The 22,978-nt window shown below is 43.1% G+C and overlaps 3 protein-coding genes across 3 annotated transcripts in view; 2 read left to right on the forward strand and 1 right to left on the reverse strand.

The window, feature by feature from the left end:
• Nucleotides 1–1,703: 1,703 nt before the first annotated feature.
• On the forward strand, nucleotides 1,704–8,558 carry eef2b (eukaryotic translation elongation factor 2b). The gene is made up of 14 exons (XM_026312969.1): nucleotides 1,704–1,857; nucleotides 3,248–3,462; nucleotides 4,114–4,295; nucleotides 4,407–4,618; nucleotides 4,733–4,911; nucleotides 5,192–5,297; nucleotides 5,463–5,715; nucleotides 5,857–6,052; nucleotides 6,173–6,296; nucleotides 6,442–6,684; nucleotides 6,789–7,142; nucleotides 7,275–7,457; nucleotides 7,674–7,806; nucleotides 7,884–8,558. Exons 1-14 carry the CDS (start codon nucleotides 1,855–1,857, stop codon nucleotides 8,075–8,077), a joined length of 2,577 nt encoding a protein of 858 aa, XP_026168754.1. The 5' UTR covers nucleotides 1,704–1,854; the 3' UTR covers nucleotides 8,078–8,558.
• Nucleotides 8,559–9,554: 996 nt separating this feature from the next.
• btbd2b (BTB (POZ) domain containing 2b) lies at nucleotides 9,555–13,445 on the reverse strand. The gene is made up of 9 exons (XM_026312970.1): nucleotides 12,925–13,445; nucleotides 12,694–12,813; nucleotides 12,398–12,554; nucleotides 12,022–12,127; nucleotides 11,709–11,906; nucleotides 11,416–11,608; nucleotides 11,053–11,140; nucleotides 10,813–10,959; nucleotides 9,555–10,632 (listed from the first exon to the last, which is right to left on the reverse strand). Exons 1-9 carry the CDS (start codon nucleotides 13,443–13,445, stop codon nucleotides 10,471–10,473), a joined length of 1,692 nt encoding a protein of 563 aa, XP_026168755.1. The 3' UTR covers nucleotides 9,555–10,470.
• Nucleotides 13,446–15,310: 1,865 nt separating this feature from the next.
• Nucleotides 15,311–22,978, forward strand: part of LOC113134901 (protein unc-13 homolog A-like) — a 29,364-nt gene continuing 21,696 nt past the window's right edge. Inside the window, exons 1-7 of the mRNA XM_026314479.1 lie at nucleotides 15,311–15,600; nucleotides 19,205–19,234; nucleotides 19,471–19,570; nucleotides 21,056–21,173; nucleotides 21,327–21,450; nucleotides 22,105–22,175; nucleotides 22,400–22,454. Of these exons, the coding sequence (XP_026170264.1) occupies nucleotides 15,579–15,600; nucleotides 19,205–19,234; nucleotides 19,471–19,570; nucleotides 21,056–21,173; nucleotides 21,327–21,450; nucleotides 22,105–22,175; nucleotides 22,400–22,454 (520 nt within the window). The 5' untranslated portion in view covers nucleotides 15,311–15,578. The remainder of the gene's footprint in view (nucleotides 15,601–19,204; nucleotides 19,235–19,470; nucleotides 19,571–21,055; nucleotides 21,174–21,326; nucleotides 21,451–22,104; nucleotides 22,176–22,399; nucleotides 22,455–22,978) is intronic.

Consider the following 22,978-nt stretch of genomic DNA (forward strand, 5'->3'; position numbering starts at 1 on the left):
TTTTTTGCATTTCTAGATCCTTTCATGAGGAGCAAATTTCTCCCATTTTGGTGTATACAAAAGCTTGTTTTTTACTGAAGCAGCAGAGTGATGGTCAACATCCTACAGAGGAAGCCTAAAGGAGACACCAGCTGTACAAAAACTATGGAAAAAGATGGTTGCCAGGGTTATGCCATGAACCATGCACTATTTTTGCGGTAAAGTAATCTGTGCTCATCTCCCTCCAGAGATGACTACAGACAGTGAACAGACTGTGGGGCTGTTTTAGTAGGTCAGCTCCACTGGTGGTGGCGTGACGCATTGCATGGTGGCATTATGATAAAATAAAAAAAATCTCAGTTAAAATAACCACAGGAATGACTGGTTTCCAAATTTTAAATTAGTTTGTTTGTTCTAGCTTAGCTTTCAAAACTACAAAGAAACAACCACTCTCTAACACTTTTAGAGGATTTATAGTTGGTAAAGAATGTTATTGCATGGATAAAGGTTTATTTATGGATCGTAGTCCAGGTATACGTTCAAATTAATTGCAAATTTGAGGTTTCAAGGTAACAAAAGCCCCATTTTTCCAGTACATTTCCTCCTCTAGCATCATTTTCCCTGACTTTTTCTTTATCTTTTTAAATTCAGCTGGACAAATTCACCATGTCTTCTGGAAAACGGCTGAAGAGCATCTGAACTGAAAAACATTTAACATGTAATTGACAGTGTGTGTAGCATTGATTTTTCACCTGGGTCTAATCATTTCTTCAATTGTCCTTTTATAAGAAAGAAAGAAGGACAGAAATATTCCACTACTACAATAACTGGTCATGTTAGGAAGCCATGGCGTCTCATTAGGGCCTGTTACGTTCCTGTAGTGGTACATCAGTGAAGAATGTATTTTTCAGCACAGAGCTCTAACTCTGCTCTGACTGTGCTGAACTGAGAGGACTATGATTATTTACAACTGCTCGATGAACCTCGCCCTTTTTTCTTTTTTTTTTACATTTGAAACTTGTTGCTGTTGTTGTTGTTGGGAAGCAGATAAATATTTGAAAAAGTCCAATTCATGTTAATGCCTTCAATTTCTAATACATTGTTTCTTTTTTCTTATTTACCGTGTGTATTCATATACCTGTTTTCTACATTTTTATAGTTTTAATTTAATGTTTGTTGTTTTATTTCTTGCTACTCATGCAAACCTAATGTTAGGCTGCCTTGTCGTTTGTAAATTTATTGTTCAATCAAGCAAAAAAAAAAAACAGAAATTAAGAAACAACACCTGTTTTACAGATGCGCTTCCTTTGCTGAGATGTTTTGTCCTGCTCTGCCCTCAGATGGTTGAAGGCTGCTATTACACCCTGAAACAGAGGAGAGCTCTTTCATAAAAACAGTGATGTCAGTGGTAAAACTTGTCTAACTACTTTCAACTAGTATGATGTAATTTCCACAGTTTCTCTCAGACTTACTCTTACATAATATTTTGTATATTAAGCAATATAAAGCATGGGAGAGTAGACAGTTTAATATTCTTCTCCAATAAAATTATTAAAATGTTTATATACTTCCTATGTGTGTTCCCGCAGTATTATAGAACTTGCAACCAGGGGCCCACTCTGCTCACTGTGGGCGGCCTGCACTTAGTGATGATTGCGGTCCTCCAGACAGGGGCCCCACCTTGTGCCTCCACAACCAGAGAGACGTGATCTGAGCAGCAGCGCCCCCTGCAGCCTGCGTCCTGCAGCACCACACGGCAGCCGCAGCAGCCGCAGCAGCAGCGTCTCTCCTGTCAGCACCGGGACTGCCCGTCCTCAGAGGCAGTGTTTACAGCAATAAACCGTCACACACGAAGACCCACGACCGGCAGACAACATGGTGAGTCCTTGGTTTCATGTGTATTTACTCAGCTAATGGGACATGGACACGGAGCTGCCAGCCGAATAACCTTCATGTGTGGTTATAACGGTGTCGGTGCGACCAGCTGCGGTGGAGCCAGGCGGGTGTGCGCGACATGGATGCCGATGCCTGGTGGTGTTAGGGGATCGGATAGACGCTCTGTGCGCTATCTGGACTAACATACGCAGCAGCCAGCTGATAAAACAGGGCTGTGGCCTTTACTGCACGGGCCGCTCTGCTCCACCGTGACGTTCATAGCAAAGCCTTTAATATCAAGCTGCTGCAGCGTGACGGCAGAAATATCATGTCTTCATGTAAATAAACGGTGATATGTCCAATGTACATGTGCAGAGTTATGTCCCTAATGGTATTTCTTAGATTTTAGTTTGATTACACACGATTGCGTCACTGTATTTGGTATAAAAGGCGATAACATTATTTCATATAGGCCTTATAATGATACGTCACCGACACGGAGCTGCAGTGCATTTTATTTCAGACTTAAAATGGCCTAAAATGATCTTATATGTGTTATTTTATATATCATTGTTATAATATAAGAGGCTTTGGGTGTGTTAGTGATTGTCTGGACATGCAGTGTTTGGCATGTCTGTAATTATTATGTGAGGTGAATGCCTTTAACAAGCCAGACTTATGTTTAATTAATGCTGGGTCAATGCTTCGTGCTTGTTTTTCTCTTACATTAGGCCTCACTTAACATAAGCCCGTGGTGATTTTTAGAAGCATCTCCCAAAAAGCATCTAAAAATACGTAAATCATCCCTTAATTTATTCATTTATCTGTTATAGCATGACATACTCAGCCTTTTGTTTTACTTTCTTAGAAGACAGTCCCCTTATGCATTATATATTAAATATGAACCTAGAAGTTATAGCCCCTTAATTAATGGAAGGGCAGATTGTGCAACATGTTGTGCATATGTTTTGGTCTGCTAGGAATTGATTTTTTCCCACTTATTTTATTTTAAGATTTCTAGGTAGTCTTTATATTCAAGTTTAAAGAGTAGGCCTATATCAGGTTATGAAATTAAGATATTCTGGTCCCTTGAGACTGTGAAGTGGTCCGGCTCGGTCCGTTCGGCCGCAGCATGTGAGTGGTGACTCAGTAGTTCCTGATCTTGTTGCTTGGTTGGAAACCAGAGTCTTTTATGCGGTGCCCACACTCCTCCTGGTCAGCCTGATGGATTTGGTTTCAAACATGTCTTTCTTTTTATAACTCTGCTTGGAATGGCTGTAGAGACCCGGTAGTGGACATAAATAAGTAGAAACATATCAGGAATAAAATTAATATCTGCATAGGTGAATTTAAGCCCCCTCAAACTCCAACTCCTCCCCCCTCCCCCTACCAGGTGAACTTCACTGTGGATCAGATCCGTGCCATCATGGACAAGAAGTCCAACATCAGGAACATGTCTGTGATTGCCCACGTGGATCATGGGAAGTCCACGCTGACGGACTCGCTGGTGTCCAAGGCAGGCATCATTGCTTCATCCCGTGCTGGAGAGACCCGCTTCACAGACACACGCAAAGACGAGCAGGAGCGCTGCATCACCATCAAATCAACGTATGTGACTCAGAGCAGTGAGCTCAGAAACAGCTCTGTGCTTTCATGTAACCTATTAAAGGTCCTGAAAACTTGGTTAGATGTCCTGAATATTTTTCCATTACAATATGCAACAATTAAAGTTACATTTGGGGAAAAAAACACAACTATTACTTATTAAGAGCTCAACCCTCAAAACCCTCACAATCACAATATCTTTTGGATTTCCACATTTTTATAATGATTTCAACTAATAGAACAGTCTCAACATTAAATAAGGCAGAAGACACTTTTTTTTCTCAGGAAACATTTCATCTGTAAAAATTTCAAACTCCTGTATTTAAATATCATGTTCAAATATTTATTTTGCATTTTTGTCTGATTCCAGTAACTGTACTGACACTGACATTGTGTCATATTTATACATAGTTACTTAAGCCGTTCCAGTCGGGCCAGTTTGTTGCATTTGAACTGGAAAGACTCCACTCCACATGTCTGCCCCATTTAAGTCAGGAAAATCTGACTTGTCTGATTTCAGAATTGTGATGAATCAGTTCAGACATTTTTAGTTTTACTCATCTAATTCAGCTTGTTTTAGTCCACCCTTCCCCTTTATAACCAGATTTTGAGATGAAGTGGTAGTGACGCTCCTGTTTCCTCTCTGTTACTCAGGGCCATCTCCCTGTACTATGAGCTTGGAGAGAACGACTTAGCGTTTATCAAGCATAGTAAAGACGGAAACGGCTTCCTCATCAACCTGATTGATTCTCCGGGTCATGTTGACTTCTCCTCCGAGGTCACTGCTGCCCTCAGGGTAACCGATGGAGCCCTCGTGGTTGTGGACTGTGTTTCAGGTAACTACACAAAGTTTCGCAGCCTCACCTCCCTATTCTTTACACAAACACGACCAGCAGACACACACTCTCACCTTTCACGCAGGCTCACCTGTGTGTTTCCTTTGACAGGTGTGTGTGTGCAGACTGAGACAGTACTGCGTCAGGCCATCGCTGAGCGCATCAAGCCGGTTCTGATGATGAACAAGATGGACCGGGCCCTGCTCGAGCTGCAGCTGGAGCCGGATGAACTTTTCCAGACGTTCCAGCGGATTGTGGAAAACGTCAATGTCATAATCTCCACCTATGGAGAGGATGAGGGAGGACCCATGGGGAACATCATGGTATGACATATCCACCACAATACACTGAAGTGGCTTAAAGTGGCTTAAAGTTGTTACTGCACATTTAATTCACCATGTCTGTAGCTGCAATAACACTTGATGCTTTGCCCTCAGGTGGACCCTGTTATCGGGACAGTTGGGTTCGGCTCTGGGCTCCACGGGTGGGCGTTCACCCTGAAGCAGTTTGCTGAGATGTATGTGGCCAAGTTCACCGCTAAAGGAGATGCTCAGCTGGGTCCAGGAGAGAGGTGTAAGAAAGTGGAGGACATGATGAAGAAACTGTGGGGAGACAGGTAAACATGAATGCATGTCCACAGAGTAGGTTAATACCAGGCTGATAATCAGTGTTTCCCTGCCCTGTCTTGTCTCAAGTGTGTTGCATTAGTCACGCTGGTCACCAGTCACCGTGTACAGACACCAGCCTGGAGTACACTTTGGGTACCACATTTTCAGAAAATGATCATAATATTTAGCATACAGATATTGTACAGTTAATAAAATAATGTAATCAACATGCCAACCGGGTATTTGTTTATCATAATATTGATATGTAACATTCTCTGCTTCATCCAGATATTTTGACCCAAGTGCTGGTAAATTCAGTAAGACTGCCACTGGTCCCGATGGTCAGAAATTTCCTCGCACATTTTGCCAGCTCGTTTTGGACCCCATCTTTAAGGTGACCGAAAATGTTTTTAATTATTTAACTATGTATTATAAATCCTTTCATTTCTGACTTTGATGTCATATCTGATGCATTAAAATATGTGCACAACAGCCTTTATGAAAGTAAAGCGTATGAACAGAGGTCCCTTTTTTCCACTTTCTCTCACTGTCCTCTTAGGTGTTTGATGCCATCATGAATTTCAAAAAGGATGAGACAGCCAAACTAATTGAGAAGCTGGATGTTAAGCTTGATTCGGAGGACAAGGAGAAGGAGGGGAAGCCCCTGCTGAAGGCTGTGATGCGCCGCTGGTTGCCTGCTGGAGAAGCCCTGCTCCAGATGATCACCATCCACCTGCCCTCCCCCGTCACTGCACAGAAATACCGCTGTGAGCTGCTCTATGAAGGGCCTGGAGACGATGAGGCTGCCATGGGTTAGCAGAACATTTTCACCACAGCACACACTTTCATTTTATGAAAGACCAATCATTTAATAACAAGCATTTTGATTCATAGAATACTGTTTATTTTGGCATTACTGGATCCAGATCTTACAGTCTAAACTCTCTTCCCAGGTATTAAGAACTGCGACCCCAAGGCTCCTCTGATGATGTACATTTCCAAAATGGTCCCGACCAGTGATAAGGGTCGTTTCTACGCCTTCGGCCGTGTGTTCTCTGGATGTGTGTCTACAGGGTTGAAGGTGCGCATTATGGGCCCAAACTTCACCCCTGGCAAGAAGGAGGACCTCTACATCAAGCCCATCCAGAGGTGAGCATATTAATGTACAGTTTGCTGGGAGGAGGAAAAGGCATTTCAACTGTATGTTTTTCATTGTAGCCTTTTATTTCCACATTTTTTTTCACCACATCCCTCTCCTCTTCCATCCAGAACTATTCTGATGATGGGCCGGTATGTTGAACCCATTGAAGATGTACCATGTGGCAACATCGTGGGTCTTGTTGGAGTAGACCAGTTCCTGGTTAAGACAGGGACCATTACCACCTATGAACAAGTACCATGTTTCTTTTTGCTTTACTGTTCAAATACTGGTGCCCTGTGCAGTGATTAGTTATTAATACAGTCATTGCTTGCTGCTGGCTCTTTCTTCCTGGTATAACAGCATATTGGTAAGAAGTCTTTTGTCATTCTGTCCACAGTCTCACAACATGAGGGTGATGAAGTTCAGTGTCAGCCCTGTGGTCAGAGTTGCCGTGGAGGCCAAGAACCCTGCTGACCTGCCCAAGCTGGTGGAGGGCCTGAAGCGCCTGGCCAAGTCTGACCCCATGGTGCAGTGCATCATAGAGGAATCTGGGGAGCACATCATTGCCGGAGCAGGAGAGCTGCACCTGGAGATCTGCCTAAAAGACCTGGAGGAGGACCACGCCTGCATTCCACTGAAGGTGAGGCAGCGAGAGGCCTTAAAGTTAACTCATTTGATCTTCATATTGTTGCATTCTGACTCACAGTTTCAAATCTGATCTCCATTCCCTTACTCTCTTCCCAGAAATCAGACCCAGTTGTGTCTTACAGAGAGACAGTGACAGAAGAATCAGACCAGATGTGTCTATCCAAGTCCCCCAACAAGCACAATCGTCTTTTCATGAAGTCTCGTCCTTTCCCAGATGGCCTGGCTGAAGATATTGAGAAGGGGGAAGTCACCTCTCGGCAGGAGCTCAAGGCTCGTGCACGTTACCTTGCTGACAAGTATGAGTGGGAGGTGACAGAAGCCAGAAAGATCTGGTGCTTTGGTCCAGATGGAACTGGGCCCAACCTCCTGATAGACATGACAAAAGGAGTCCAATACCTCAATGAGATCAAGGACAGTGTGGTGGCTGGTTTCCAGTGGGCAACCAAAGAGGTGGGCTGCAATTCATTTTGACTCCATTTAAATTAGTAGCTCTGGGAACTGAGATGTACTTGAGATGTTTACACTGTGTAGCCACTTACACTGCATACACCTGAGAATAACGTTGCAGTCTTCTGCCTGCAGGGTGCGCTGTGTGAGGAGAATATGCGCGCAATTCGCTTTGACATTCATGACGTGACACTGCACGCAGACGCCATCCACCGCGGTGGAGGACAGATTATTCCCACAGCTCGCAGGGTCCTGTACGCCTGCCAGCTCACTGCTCAGCCACGTCTCATGGAGCCTGTTTATCTGGTGGAGATACAGGTACACATGGAAATATATTATTTTTAATTTTAACATCCCAGACAAATACTAAAAGTAGCTCAATAAATAGGATTGTTGCCTTTTTTAGAGTACAGTATATTCATTCACCTAAGGCTATAATTATCCAAAACCTCTGCAGAAGCTTTTACAGAGCTAACTTAAGCGTTCAAGAATGAACTTTTTTGTTGTGTCATTCTTTGGCATATGTCTGTACAGTGCCCGGAGCAGGTGGTCGGTGGTATCTATGGTGTGTTGAATAGGAAACGAGGTCATGTGTTTGAGGAATCCCAAGTGATGGGCACTCCCATGTTTGTGGTGAAAGCCTACCTGCCTGTCAACGAGTCCTTTGGTGAGTAGGTGTTTCTGTCTGAAAAGGATGTCCTGCAATGTTAAACAGTAATACTTAAGTGCATTTATTCCCTCCAGGGTTCACAGCTGATCTGCGCAGTAACACTGGAGGTCAGGCCTTTCCTCAGTGTGTGTTTGACCACTGGCAGATTCTCCAGGGTGACCCCAGTGACCCTGCCAGCAGACCCTTCCAAGTTATTGCTGAAATTAGGAAACGCAAAGGTTTGAAAGAGGGCATAACTGCCCTTGACAACTACTTGGACAAACTGTAAACATTGACCCTGGATTATAAAATACCAAATCAGTCTTTAAACCCTACCCCATGGGCACTTTGCACAGGCTTAAAGATACATTGCACAAATTGTTTTGACTTTACGTCCGGAAAAAAAAAACAACAAAGTTTAAGCTTTTGTTATAGGCTAGTGGAAGCCATGATGCTTTTTTTCATTTCACAGCTACAGTACACCAAGTGCCTAGGGTGAGGGTTTTTGGGAACAAATTGGATCAGAACAGTTGTATTAGCAGTTCCTCGTTTCTTCTATTCCTCTACATCAGCCCCTTTTCACCTCACTCGTGCCAGAATGGGCCTGTACAGTGCACTGTGATACCGCTGCAATAATGCATATTTAAACGGATCATGGCCAGATAAAACCATGAAAATCACAATAAAGTGTTACAGAAGTCAAACTCACTGGATTGGACCTTTGTTCAGTGGATGTAATTAAAAACATTAAACTCATGATGAAAATATGACTCCTGAAATTCTGTTATTGCTCTAGTCAGGCGGCAAGACTGAAGGACTAGTTTGACATTTTAGGAGAAAGGCTTGTTTGTTATCTGGCACTGATATTGAGAAGTTCGATATGAGCTATTGGCCCCCACTGTATCTGGCAGTGTAACACAGAAACCAACCAGTACTTTAGAGCTGAAATGATTAGTTAATGAATTGGTCATTTGCCTGGATATTTATTGGCAAAAAATTGATCTATTCATATTTTAAGTGATTTCTAAGCATAAATGCCAAAACTTCACTGGTGCCAGCTTCTAAATGTGAATATTTTCGTGTTTCAAAGTTGAAAGTAGAAGCTCAAAACTCAGGTTTTGGTTTTTGATTTGCTGGCTGGACAAAACAAGCCTATATTACCTTGGGCTTCAGGGAATAATGCTGCACATTGTGGACTGCTAAGGAAAATACTTGCCAGCTGTTACCACTTTGCCTGAGGTTTTGTTTGTCTTAATTACTTGAAATTGAAGAAATTTGATGAAACAACAAATAAGCTCAATAGAAATTAAAACACTGAATGTCTTTAGATATTAGTTCCAATACAAGTCTGGGGGCAAAAGGATAGAGACCTGAGGACCGGTCAGCACTGATATCCCACCTTAGCTTAGCACAAAGCCTGTAAACAGGGGACCTTAATTTATTCATGAGAAACAGCCTCTGTTACTCTGTCCAACATCAGAATCCACCTACCAGCCCTTCTAAAGTTTACTTGTTAACACAATATTCTTTTTATTCTACATAAAATGTACAAACACTTCAAGCTAATTCATTTGCTTCAAGAAATTGTACCAACCATGTTTGGGTTCTTAAGTTATAACAAAACTAAATTCTTTAGTTTTACCGTTATTAAATTGTTCTGGCTTTTTCCCCGGAGTGGCACCAATCTTCTTATCTAACACTAACTTTTGCAACAAAGTAGAAATGTGTTTTAACCTTTACAAAAAAAATAAAACAAGCACCCAGAATACTTTTTCCTCACTCTTTAATCAATACTTAATGTATTTCAAGTTACATATATAATGTTAATAAATGCCACTTTATTATACAACCCCTTAACCTCTGCACCAAGAGGGAAAGCTCCTCTGCCCATACTTTTTAAAACAAAGCTAAAAAGAAACATATCTGAAGAGTTAGTGTGCATCCATAGAACAAATGAACATATGCAAGGCTGAGAAGTGCAAGGTATCTTGGGTATAGGGAACTACCAAGCAAGGACACAAGATATCACAGATTCTACAGTAGTAGAAACCAAAGATTGCTTATTATAATCATATCATTAAGATTACTGTGACATTTGGTTCAGATTTATAAAGCCTTTGAGGCCTATGAGTTTAATGGATGTTCTAAAATGGGACTGAGTGAAATGCTGTTTTGCACTGAAGAATAAGGATCTTGTCTTGGAAAATCTGAAAACTGTACTGTACATTCTTATAGTTGTGACTCTCTTTTGCACTATTGCTGTGGAGTACAGGAAGGGGAATCATTTAGCTTAAGTAGAATTCAGTGTTGAGCCATCAGTCCACAGCAATAAAATGGATAATGTGAATAATCAGAGAGGCTCCTCCCTCCTTCTCCTTCCTCTATGGAGTTGGTTACACTCGTATCTGTTTCACAGGTTCTCATTAACTACAACACAAAAGAATAAAAGGAAGCTGGTCGGAAAGAGAGAAGGCATCTCATATGACAAGCTCTGACTAGGATGTAGTGACCTACATCGCCTTACAGCTATTTGTCTTCCCATGTGGGCAACAACAGTGCACCATATGGAAGGAATGGTATGATGTCTGACAGATTAGTCCCCAATACAGCTGCTGATGTGTGGCCTTGCGCTGGTGTCTGGTTGTCACATTTGATGGAAGATTGTTGCGATGTCAGAGGCGACTATGTGTAGAAGATGACCTCAGGAATCTGTCCGTCCTCTACCGAAGTGCCATTGTTGTTGCCAGCTGCGTAGCAGAAGGTGAAACAGGTCTTTGTGCCCGTGGATGATGACTCGTGCGTTACCTTTCTCATTCCCTTAGTCCCGTAATGAGAGTCTGGACCCTGCAGGAAGGACAGTGAGGAGGTTGAATACAAACTGCACAGTGGAAAATTAGATTATTTAACATTACTAAGAGGAAAAAAATCCAGTTTTACTTATACGTCAGTGCGATGCCAAACAGTGTAATACTATACATTTAATGTTTTGTATTATGTATCGATTATTTCCAACACTTTACAGACCTTAAGTGTAGCGCAGGCAGTGTAGTTGACGTTGGGCAGAATCTCCACTGGTTCTTTGAACATGACTCTGAAGGTGTTAGCTGACCCATCACAGCTGAACCCTGTATCGTTCTGACCCAGAACCGTGTTACTGTCTGTGTGAATTATCTGTGTAAGGAGAGCAGACACAAACATCCAAAATCTGTTACACAGAATTCCTACATATCGTGAATTGAGCAACAAAAGTGTTAGAGTCCGTACTTGTATGTTGACTTGGTAGTCTGTGGGTCCATGTATAGAGCCGTAGAGGCCGAACCCAACCACAAATATCCTTCTGTTTACTGAGAATCTGAAAGGACCATGAACACACCAAGGTCATAAGTAATTGTGTTAAGGTGGGTACAAATGCACATTTCTCAATCTAAAAGGAGACAAATTTTCACTGACTATAGTTTAATAATCTTGGCAGTAAAACAGCCCACGCCCTATTGGCCCATTAATAATTGATTAAAAGTAGTTTGTATGTCAAACACTCACTAAATCAAAATGTAATTATGTAAAAAAAAATAAAAAAAAAAAATAAGACTGTAATTATGTTTTTAAAACGCCCCGATCTTCACTCACCGTATGCGATCGCTTGTCCCGCTGTAGCCCCAGCGGCTCTCCACCTGTCCAAAACGTGTGATGCTGCACTCCTTCCCGCGGAGGCAGCAGCGAGGCCGGTCGATGAAATCTACACGAGGCTTTGGGTTTACTGTGAAGTGGAGGAAGAGACTTACCACCTCTCTGTCAGTGAGGATATTGGACTGAGCTGGACCTGAAGGGACAATGACACAATGAAAAGACAGAGATGAAGCCCAGCATCTGGAAAGTAAAGAAATAGTGTCTGTTTTTTTTTTTCATGTGTTCTTGTTCACCTGCAGCAAACTCCTCAATGGTCATGAGAGGGAAGCGGATGAGTGTAAGAGCTTTTCCCAGGACTTTGCGTTTGTTCTCAGGCGTGGGCTGCAACTGCTGCCTGTGAGCCTCAGCCTCAGCCCAGCGCACCGCAGCTCCAAACAAACGCACCTCCCTCACCCCAAGAGTGTCCCTCTCCAACACTGCCACCAACGTATCTAAAACACAGAGAGATAAGAATTGTTGCCCAGCTGGGTAACATCCATTCTGACATACAGCATGTTGCATTTAATAGTCATCAAAGGAAAGCCTGGGTGAGCAGGAACACATTACCTAAGTCGATGTCAGTAAAGCCTTCAGCAGCGAGAGCATCTCCAGTGTTCTTATCGATATTTTCTAGACACAGGCTGGCAAGCTGAGGTTCATCAAACAACCGTGCCTGAAACAATGAAGACAACACAGTTTAATAGATGCATTTGGACATCTGTAAAATGACCAGGAGGCTCATTATTGCCTTCTGAGTGGAGCTGCTGGACTGTATTTGTGCCTGAGCAATGTTGCTGCTGTCATACACTGCACTGATCGATGTTTTAAAAAGATTTACCTCAGAAAAGTACTGTAGTAAAAAAAACAAAAAAAACAGACATGTAGGCAACAAATGAAGTCACAGAGAAGAACAGCTGATCATCCAGAGCTGAGGGAGGCTGACCTGAGTAAGCAGCATGAAAGCATTGTCTGCTCTCAGGTTCTTCTTGAGGAACTCCACACAGTGAGCCTCCAGGGCTGGCACTGCATATTTCTTAGCTGTGTACAGTGTGGTCATCACTGTCTCTGGCCCGATCTGAACTTCATCAGAGTACAGGAACCTGCAGGAGAGCCGCAAATCACACAAGGCAGTGCAATTTCATTATCATACGCAGTTTAGGGGATTAGATGGTTGGTTGTCTTAATCATAAGCTGCCGTGTATGTTGCATTAACCATCAGTGCACACTCACACCCCTTACTTTAACAGGGCCAGAAAGGCGGCTGGTTCCACATCAGGAAGCTCGATTTCCGTGGAAGTCGTCGCCATCCCACCGTTGAACATCGCATCAAACACCGCGCTCCCGACGGCCAACACAAACCTGACAGCGGATTGGGGTTAGAGCAAACAGGCAGCGACAACAAAGAACAAGACCGAGGTTTGTCTTTGCAGGTTCAGAACTCAGCCAGCTAATGCCTTGGTTAAGCCTTACCTGTGTGCAGGTATCCTCTGAACGCCCATTCCTTTGCCCACTAAAAAATGAACGTCACTGAGCACCTCGTTGTTGAAGAGGAAGGCGAATCTCTCCTTCACGGTGCTCTTCGTCGCCTGCCAGTTGTACACGGGCTCCCGGTACACCAGGACAGACGCAGCTGCCGGAGTGGCGGTCGGTGCCGCCGCCGGGGACGCGTTGGACGCTGCGGTGGTTGCCATATTTGACGCCGGAGTCGCCATAGCTCCGACTGCCGCAGCAGCTGCCGCAGCGGGCTGCTGCAGGGGGTTCTGCGCAGTCGGTGGCGCTCCGGTCGAGACTCCGTTGCTGTCTACTCCGCCAGGCCCCAGCTGCGGGTTGGGACGCCTCGCTGTTCCCTGCGCTCCTCCGGCCGCACCGACGGCTCCGCCGTTGGATGCTGGCATGGAGAAAACGCTGTTGCTTGGTTGGCTGTTTCCCAAAGGACCCGGACCGGAGAAATTAAGGCAAGGAGGCCTGCCGCTGTTGTCTCCAGCAGCCATCTTCCACCTAGCGAAGGCGTAAACAACGCACCTATTCGCTTACTGTATTTCTAGTAGTCTCGACCGTCCTGTCTGCATTTTGCTGCCCCTAGCGTCTGCTCCTGGTACTACAAGCTACTCCATCTACACAGGAGCTCCAGTCCGATTGTAACTAAAATGCACAACTTTTTTTCCACTTACAACACAATATGCATTTGAGTCCAATTATTGGGTGTTTACTCTTGATAGCCACCCTATCATGCAGACCTCTGCCCTATAACTGTCCTCCATATTTCAATAATCATTAAACAACCCAGGACTTTCTTGCCATAAAAGGATAATATCCTGACCTGCCATGAAAAAAAAATATTATTACATTTTTATTTGATTTTGGGGTACATGAATTCAAATTTAAATAGTAGACTAAAGAGTAAAGGCACTGGACAGTGTTTTGTATATGAACCTGAATGGTGAATGCTATTCAAAGATACGGCAGTATTTTAACTTTATTTAAAATACTGCATGTTTTATGTTCTTTACAGTCCATGTGTGCTTATATTTTTGCTCTTAATAATGTGTGTTTCATCTCAACATTTTGCTTTGCAGCCAATAATGAGTCTATATAGGCCCATCACTCAGTCTTTTTTGTTTTGGATTTTTCATTGACCTTCCACCCTGCGATGGACTGGTGACTTTCCACTTGCACATCTTACTTTCTTGCCATCCTCTGACAGTCTCAGCATTTATGAGGTTCATGTTTGTTAATGTCCAATTCTCAGGACAGCTCAGCTTCTTCATCTCACGTGTTTTTCTTTCTTTTTTCATTTTGGAAAAACAGCCACCAAGCTCAGCTCATACTGCCCACAGACTGACTCACAGTGTAGCTATTATGGGTTCATCCAGAATCTGGGATACTGGTGGTCAGCTTGTGTCAGTGAGCATATTACAAATAATGTCATATCATGTACACATGGTTTCAAAATGTAGAATGTTTTTGGGAAGCATCAAAAAGATGTACCATGACCACAATGAGCTGAATGGATTTTCCTAAGGTTTTAAGGATTTTAAGATGTGAAAGTATCAAGCACATCAAGAAAAAAAAGGAAAATTACAGAAATTTTAGGAGAAAACAGAAACCTACAATAGAAAACAGTGCTGCAGTGCTGTTTTTTATATAATGTGGTATAACACAACTTCATATCAAGGGCTTAGGGATCAAAATACGCCTCTGGCTGTCTCATTTAAAACCTCATTTAAAACCTCTTGACCTTGACCTAAAAATTAATCAGATAGAAGATGTCTGACTGGTGTTTATTTATTGTGTACCCCCGAATGAACTTAAACTCCATGTGAGTTTAGTCAGTCACACAAGCATCTATTTCAGCTATTAAGTAAATATATGTAGTGAAGTAAAAAGTAAAATATTTGCCTCTGTGCTGTAGTTCTGTGCTGATCATTAAGGTCCAATTCTGAGGATTTCAAGTGTCACCATCAGTGGACATGTTCACACATGTGTTAATGTAGGCCTACTGGTTACATAGCAGTTTTGTTTTCATAGTTCTCTAAATTGAAATATATAAGAACATTAGTCTGTCTCAAAACTGTATTTAGGAAGCAGAAGGAGAAAACAGCCCTCCAGGGTCACTTTTGTTGGCTGGTACTTCCAGCTTCCCTAAAATGCTTTGTAACGCTGAAAACAATGAATGAAATCCTTCCCGTGGTTCATTGAGTGCATTACACCGATATCAGTCCGGTCCCACCGCGAGCCTCCTCTCCGCCCGCTACACATCAGCTGTGACGTCAGGGCGGCGCGGCACGGCGCGGCGCGGCGCCGCTGCTGAAACAAGATGGCTGTGCGCGCAGGAGGAGCAGCGGAGGTGAGCTGAGGCAATGCAGAGGAGGAAGAAGAGGGGGGCGAGGAATTCACTCCTGTGTGTCTTGTCCTGCCAAAAGAGCAACAGCTCCGCAGAGAAGCAGCCGAGCGCCTGAGAGATGACGCCGATTTGTTTCAGGGTTTTAGGGTAAAGCTTTGAGCGCAGTTTCTTTTTCTTTTTTTAAAATTTATTTTTGTAACCAGGAGACAAACGGACTGACCAAACAAATCACGGAGCACTCAGCAGAGGACAGCCGGGGACGCTCACGCCGCTATCAGAGATGTCCCTGCTGTGTGTGGGAGGTAAGAGAGGAAAAGGAGGAGACGCGTGTGTTTGGTGTGGATCGTGCATCACTTGCTCGGGGTTTAACTGCACCAGCTGTCTGACAGAGGCAGAGCCTGCGGGCTGTCAGCTCCGGGGAAAAGTCAGTGCAGCCCGAGCAGCGCACGGTTTGTGCTGAATAGTCATTAAATCACACGGCAGCTCCGCTCGTCTGCACCTTATTAGTGTGGGATACTTTTACCGACACTGTTGCTAAATACCAGCTTTGATTTACTCGTATTAATGATTTATCTCATAGTAGAAAAAAGGGACGCGTTTCTTACAGGCTTGCCCAGTCGTGTCTGTTAATGCCACCAGCACATATTCCCAGGTTTCATTAATGTCTACATGGAGGAGGGGAGCCGCTGTGTCCTCCCTTGAGGAGTACGGTTGCGGTTTCTGTGTGTCATCCACTCTGTTCATTCATGCGTGGGTAGAGTCAGAGGAGGATGAGGAAAAGCCCCTGCCGCTGCCGCTGCCGCACCGCTTGCGCGCCTCCGCGCTGCCGCGCTGCTGTAGTCGTGAGGGAATACTCGCGGCCGTGTTGGGGTGCGCGTCATTTCTCAGCGTTTTCCCTGAAGCGATGCGTCACCTCCTCCCACCACACCCCCGAAAGCACCTGATGCTGACACTGTTGCCTCTCAGCGCGATGAATAAGCATCTGCTGTGAGTGCTTCACGTCGGAGCGTCACTTGTATGGCACAGACTAAAAGGGAGGACCCCCAGATGCTTTTGTTGGATCGAGGTTAAATCAGCAAAACTGCCAAAACAACTTTCTCAATATCACTTTGTGTTAAACTGAAGGACACAGGAATTAGCAGGTTTTTTGAAATTAGACTTATTTGATTTTAAGCAGAGCATGTTAACCAATGTCAGCAATAATCTGAACAATGATTATGTGATTACCTTTTTAATTGACCTTGACCTTTGGTCTATCCAGTGTTATAAATGGTGTCACTCACAACTGAAACATTACGTGATGAAAATGAAAAACTGACATGAATATCAAACGTCAAATGGTGTCTGGTTGCAGCTTTTACATTTTGGGGCTCTGCTGCAATAACTTGCTGATAATAAAGTAAATATTCTTATATTCTGTATTGTAAGGTTGGCTTTAGATTGTTGGGTTTTTTTTTTACCATTTCATGGGATTTTCTTGACCAAACCAGTAATTGATTTATTGAGAAAATTATTGGGACATTATTCAAAACTGACATTAATCATTAGCTCCCCCACCCCCACCTCACCCCCACCCCACCCCCCTCAGTTCCCTTGGAAATTAACTCAAGTCTGAGGCGTTGTTTTAAAATTGTTTGTTTTAGTCTAAGCAGCAGCCAGAGCCTTAAGATGTTGAATTTTTAATTAATCATATGACACAAAAAACCCTTTCTAGTCATCTCAGCTCTTACCTGATCTGACCAATGAGGCATTTTTAAGCTCTGTGCGACTGTCGTAGATGGAATAAAGGCAATGTGGAGACAAAAGAAAAGTTAAGGGGTTTTCAAAGTCACCTTTTGTACATCAGGCCCATTATGGATGCTACAGCACCTCATCCTGTCCTGCCAGGTCCACCCACTGACTGCCTCTGCTCTGAGTCGGTCCCAGGTGTCATTAAAACCCTGAGCGTTCATTCATAAACACTGGCTGCGGCTGTTGGTGTCGTAGACTACGAGACTTGGCAGAGAGCCCTCTTTCTGTTCCTGTTACATCATTCATGCTTACCTGACTGGAGCTATTTCTGGCCTACACAGAACTTTGTGCCTCTTGAATAGGCAGCATTTCTTTGGAGCATATGCCGACAAAGCAGAATTCAGACAAAGATACAAATTAAGTCTGAAAAACTTGGCTTCTTTTCCGCCAGATATCACACTCGAACTTTCAAGTCCAGTTTTCTTCCTGTCTTGGTTTGGACATTAAATCAGGGGGTGCAATGTCTCTGTCAGCAACTGCAAGAAGCAATGCAAATCTGCGTGTATGTGTGATCCTTCAGAGTAAGAGACTGTCTCTCTGAATCATGTCAGCCCTTATTTTGTGACTGAATGGCTGAACTCAGCTCCTACTCTCCCTACTTCACATTCGCTGACAGTTCAAGTTGAAAGGTTTGTTGGATTCCCTGTCGGGCCTCTGTTTTTTTGGCAATGCACTTAGTTGCCATAAGTCAGTGTGCTGTGTCAGAGGTACTTCCTGAATGAAGTTTCTGCTAAAAAAAAAATCAGGTTTCACAAAATTGATTGTTGGCAGATTGTGCTGTACATCCTCTGATTAAAAAATAACTAAACACTCTTTCTTTGTTCGAATGGCATTTAAGACATTTAATCAGATGATGATAGACAGTGAAAGCTTTCAGCATGTTTTCATCCAGCCTACATTTCAACCAACTGATTCACTTACATGTACAGTTTATCTGTGCTGAGCGTCGTCTTGTCCGCTAAGGAACATGTGACATGTGACAAATTATTGTTTGTAAGGGCTTGTGGACATTTCTCACTGTAACTCACCTTGTCAGAGAGATTTATGATTGTGTGATATTCTTAAGCTTCAGCTTTCCACTGTCGAGAACCCAATTCCTTTCTTATTGATCCTCCTCATGTATGATATATTTCCTGGGCTGTTAGTGTTGACGCTTAAACACAGAAAGAAGTAGTCTCTGATGTGGTCAGTGTTAAAGTACTGCTGAAAACATACACCCACAAAGCATGACGTGCATGACCTGGACACACCTGCAGTGTAGTGTGCATGTGTGTGCACGGTGGAGCGGTAGTAGAGCATCAAAAATGTATGAGTGGGTTACGTCAAATCAGGTAAAAAAGTGCTGCAGAGAGGCCCTGGGCTTTCACTGCATACTGGAAAATCCTTTGACATACTGTGTTTGATGAAGGTGGGAAATTTTATCATGGATTGCTTGTACAATGATTGACATTCCTAAAGGTAATAGACATAATTGTGGATGTGTTTAGTTATTAAATCCTGAATAATGAGATGGTTTCACACTGGCTTTTACACCCCACCCGTGAGATCTACATTTAGAAATCCTGTGAATAAAGATGCACTATTAATAAGAGACTGCAGTGGTTATCACTGGTTAAATGCAGTGGTTAAGTCTGTGCCATGCCATATCGTTCTGTTTATATGTAGGCATCGTGTACTGTTCATGTTGCTGTTTTTGTTTCCCACACTGATGAAGGGAGTGGGAGCACTGCCCATGTTTTTCTAGCACTGTGCATCTCTGTTTTGTCACCACACTCAGTGCCAACATGTCTGGACCTTATGGCAAATAATAGCACTTAGTCCAAATATGCATACATTTGCATTTTCAGTTGAGTCAACACTCATGTCATATGCGAATATGTGCTACATGCATGCTGTCAGCTAGCATGCGTATAAATCATACTATATAGTGTTTTTCTCTCCTTTCCACAACCTGTGTACAACATGTTTCACAGGCTGTGTTTTAATTTATCTCTGAGGGAGTCGATAATATACAGTATATAATATATAAAAGCCAGGACAGAAGATGTGGGAACGTTCAGAGGTGAAAACAGATGGTGTTCCTGTGTGTGACTTTGTCCCCCTGTGTTTCCACAGTGAAGAAAGCCAAGCTGGATGGACCCCAAGGTAAGACCTGGGATCCTGGAAATAGATAGAGGTAGATCACACAGGGGGAGAGACTCGCCATCATGTGACATAAATCTTTGAGCAGACGAAGAACACATTACATGCTGCAGTCATGAATAGAAATAAAGAGATGGGTAATGACATAATACAGTATCAGGGGATGACTGGGGGTGTTTTCCAATGCATGCATGTGTTTTTTAAACTCTTCCATTTCCTTAACCCTCTCTTCTTTACAGAGAAGTTCAACACCTATGTGACTCTAAAGGTACAAAATGTGAAGAGCACAACTATCGCTGTCAGGGGCAACTTGCCCAGCTGGGAGCAAGACTTCATGTTGTGAGTGCTTCATCATCTTCTGACAAACTGTCTCTTCTCTCTTCTCTTGCTCTCATCTCCCCTTTTCCCCTGCTCTCTCTTTCCATCCTCTCAACTCAACTCTTCATCTCCACCCCAGCTGCCATAGTGCTTTCTGTTTTTAATCTCTGCTTTCTATCAATCTTTGTCTCACTCCTCCATCCCAAGTGCCCTTTATCCCTGTGTTGTTATGCACAGGTCTTTGCATCCACACCTCCGCTCCATACAAACACCTCATCCTCCTTTTCATCAGCTCTCCCTCAGAACTTCTTCCCCTCTCATCCTCTTTCCCATCCTAGTCTTTTTTCCTCCTTCCTCTCCTCTTTCACTTCATCTAAATACTGCCTCTTGCTTTTTATCTTTTTATCTTCTTCTCCTCCTCCCATTTCAGCTTTACCCCCACTCTCACACATTCCCTCTCCCTTCTTCTCTTATTGCTGCTCTCAAGGCATCATTAGCAGCATGTCTCACTTTTAAATTAGTTAGTTTGAGCTTGTGTTCCAGTTGGAATGATAGTTTCTTGCAATCACTAAAACATTATACAACATTGGGTATTTCCCATGCAGAGCGATACAGTGTGGGTTTCACAGTGTAGCAGCATATGGGCGATAAATGATCAGCATCATTTAGTATGTGGGATGCAGCGGGGAGGCTGACTGCGGATTCCTGTGCATTTGTATGATGTTCGGAGGCGTTGAGCATTGTGCTGGGGTTGCATCAGTGAAGCCGTGTTATGTAATGTTTGGGCTGCAAAGAGAGCCTCATCCCCTCCTTCAAACTGCCTTTAAATGACTGTGCCCCCTCAGTCACTGCCATGAATCAAACAGGCACTTTTCTTAAAAGGAGTCACCACTAAGACGGGAAATCCACTCCCCCTATTTCTTAATTAAAGTTCCCACTTTCTCCCTCTAGGCATGTGATACAATCACCTCCTCCACTGCCTTCATCACACTCTTCTCTTCCCCATCCTTATTCATCCCTCTCTCACGCCCTCTCTTTTTTGTGCTGCTTCCTGCTGTGTGGAAAATGCTTTATGTTAGATTCTCTCAGGCTTGCTCCCCGAGAGACTTTACATACTTATCTTACACATACTTGTTACAGTAAAGCCCACAGGTACTTTACTGTGCATCTCGTGTGTTTATGAATGCCAATGTGTGCTTTGCATTTCTTTTCAAAATGTGGCGGAAAAAAAAATACTCAGTGTAAATGTTTCAGTGGAACAGTGTAAAATCAAATACTTTCATTCAGAAACACTAGTATGTTATAAATATTGTCAGCAAAATGCTTCTAGTGTCAAAATAGAAATACTTTAATGGAAATCTAGTATAATAGTACAATGCCGGTTATTCATAAAGCACCTCAAAATGTATTTAAGTGTATGGTTGAGAAGGTACATTTAGTTACTTTCCACCACTTTCTCTCTTTTTATTAATAACTCAGTTACTTTCTCTCTGTTTCTCTTTGCAGTGAAATTAACCGCCTGGACCTGGGTCTGACAGTAGAGGTGTGGAACAAAGGGTTAATCTGGGACACCATGGTCGGCACTGTGTGGATTCCTCTTCGTAGCATTCGACAGTCAAATGAGGTTTGTCACGAACTGTCCCCAATATTTGAGAAATACTGTAGGAGAGCACCCTGTAACCAGCTGTATATAAGGGGCTGGTTGGTTTCATTAAGCTCAACTGACTGTACAGGATGTTGTTTGTGTGTCTGCTGCAAAATGTCTTTGTGTGCGTAGGAAGGACCAGGGGAGTGGCTCACGGTGGACTCTCAGGTCATCATGGCTGATAATGAGATCTGTGGCACCAAAGACCCCACTCTCCACCTGGTGCTGCTCGACACACGCTTTGAACTGCCTCTTGGTGAGAAATCAATACTCGCATCCAAAAGTGTCAGTAGGTAGGGGAAGATGAGAATATGAAACTACTGGAGGAAAACATCCCAAAATAACCCAAATAAATTATGTCTTTATGTTTTCATATAAAACTGTGATATATGAACACCAATAATCCCTGATTGGTTAATTGCCCTGACCCACTTTTCACCTGCTTTTCAGGGACATGTATTCATGGCTCAGTGTGTGTCAGGGAGACGAGTGTTATGTGTCCTTTCTTCCTCAGTGATCATGCTGTGCTCCTCTTAGCATTGATTAGGTGTCATTTTCATCCTGTTTCCCCTTGCTTGAGTCAATACTGTACACCTTACTCTTCAGTTTGTGGATCTGATCTATTTATAGGGTTTGGCTGTAGTGCTGCCAATTTTCAGTGTCACTGTGTTCTGGACAGACTGAAGTATCTTCAGGCCTGTACATGTAGCTAAAAATGAACAATCAGATGTGGGTCAAATCATATTTACATGTGGCTTGTTTTATCTTTGTTATTATGTGGAGTTTTTAACATAGAACAAGCTGCATTTAGGCAGAAAGTTTTATGAAAAACACTTTTAACAGCCCAGGCAGATGGAGCTCTATTATGGCTGTTTTTGTCACCTGTGTTTGCCTGGTTTGTTGTTTTCAGATATCCCAGAGGATGAGGCACGATACTGGGCCAAAAAACTGGAGCAGCTCAATGCCATGAGGGACCAAGATGTGAGCTCCTACACTGTTTGATTTAAGACCCCAGTGCATTCTCACACTTTAGAAACATGCTAACATGATCACCTGGGAAAACAACAACATTACACATCATAAGATGAAATCTCAGTGTAGATCATCTTAATTTCTTTCATATAGACTTACAAATTTAGACCTTTCCTAGTAATTACTCACCAACCTCTTTCATCAGAGTGCATTTTTCATTTGTTTTCCTCCAGTACTCATACCAGGAGGAACAGGAACGCCCTCTCCGTGTGCCAGGATCCCAGTGCTGTAAGTGACCAAAGCAGTCCAACCATTTGTTTGCGCCAAACAATTTAACAATTAGGCGTTAAACTGTTGAAATGTAATTAGATTGCTTTAGTTCAACACGTGCATTATGTGTGTAACCACACATGGGTTGTTGTGTGTTAGAGGATAAAAGTGCCAGGATCGCTGCACTGTAAAGGATCGATACCGGTATCAGATGTCTAGAGGCGAGCTCCTGCAGGATGCTGCTGTGTTTCAGCTATTGGCCCTGTCTGCTGAGCGTGCTGAGCCAGCTGTCTCAGACAGGTGGAAAGACTTGGAGGCTCAGCATTTCCTGTCCGCTCTTTCAATTCGATTCAATTCAATTTAAGTCAGTTTATTTGTATAGCGCCAAATCACAATAAAAAAATCATCTCAAAGCCCTTTATATAGAAACCCAACAAATCCCTCATGAACAAGCATTTGGTGACTGTGTGGAGGAAAAACCTCCTTTAACAGAAGAAAACTACATCAGAACACTGCTGAGTTTGGGCGGCCATCTGCCTTAA

This window comes from Mastacembelus armatus, chromosome 17 (genome assembly GCF_900324485.2).
Source record: "Mastacembelus armatus chromosome 17, fMasArm1.2, whole genome shotgun sequence".
NCBI classification, from domain to species: Eukaryota; Metazoa; Chordata; class Actinopteri; order Synbranchiformes; family Mastacembelidae; genus Mastacembelus; species Mastacembelus armatus.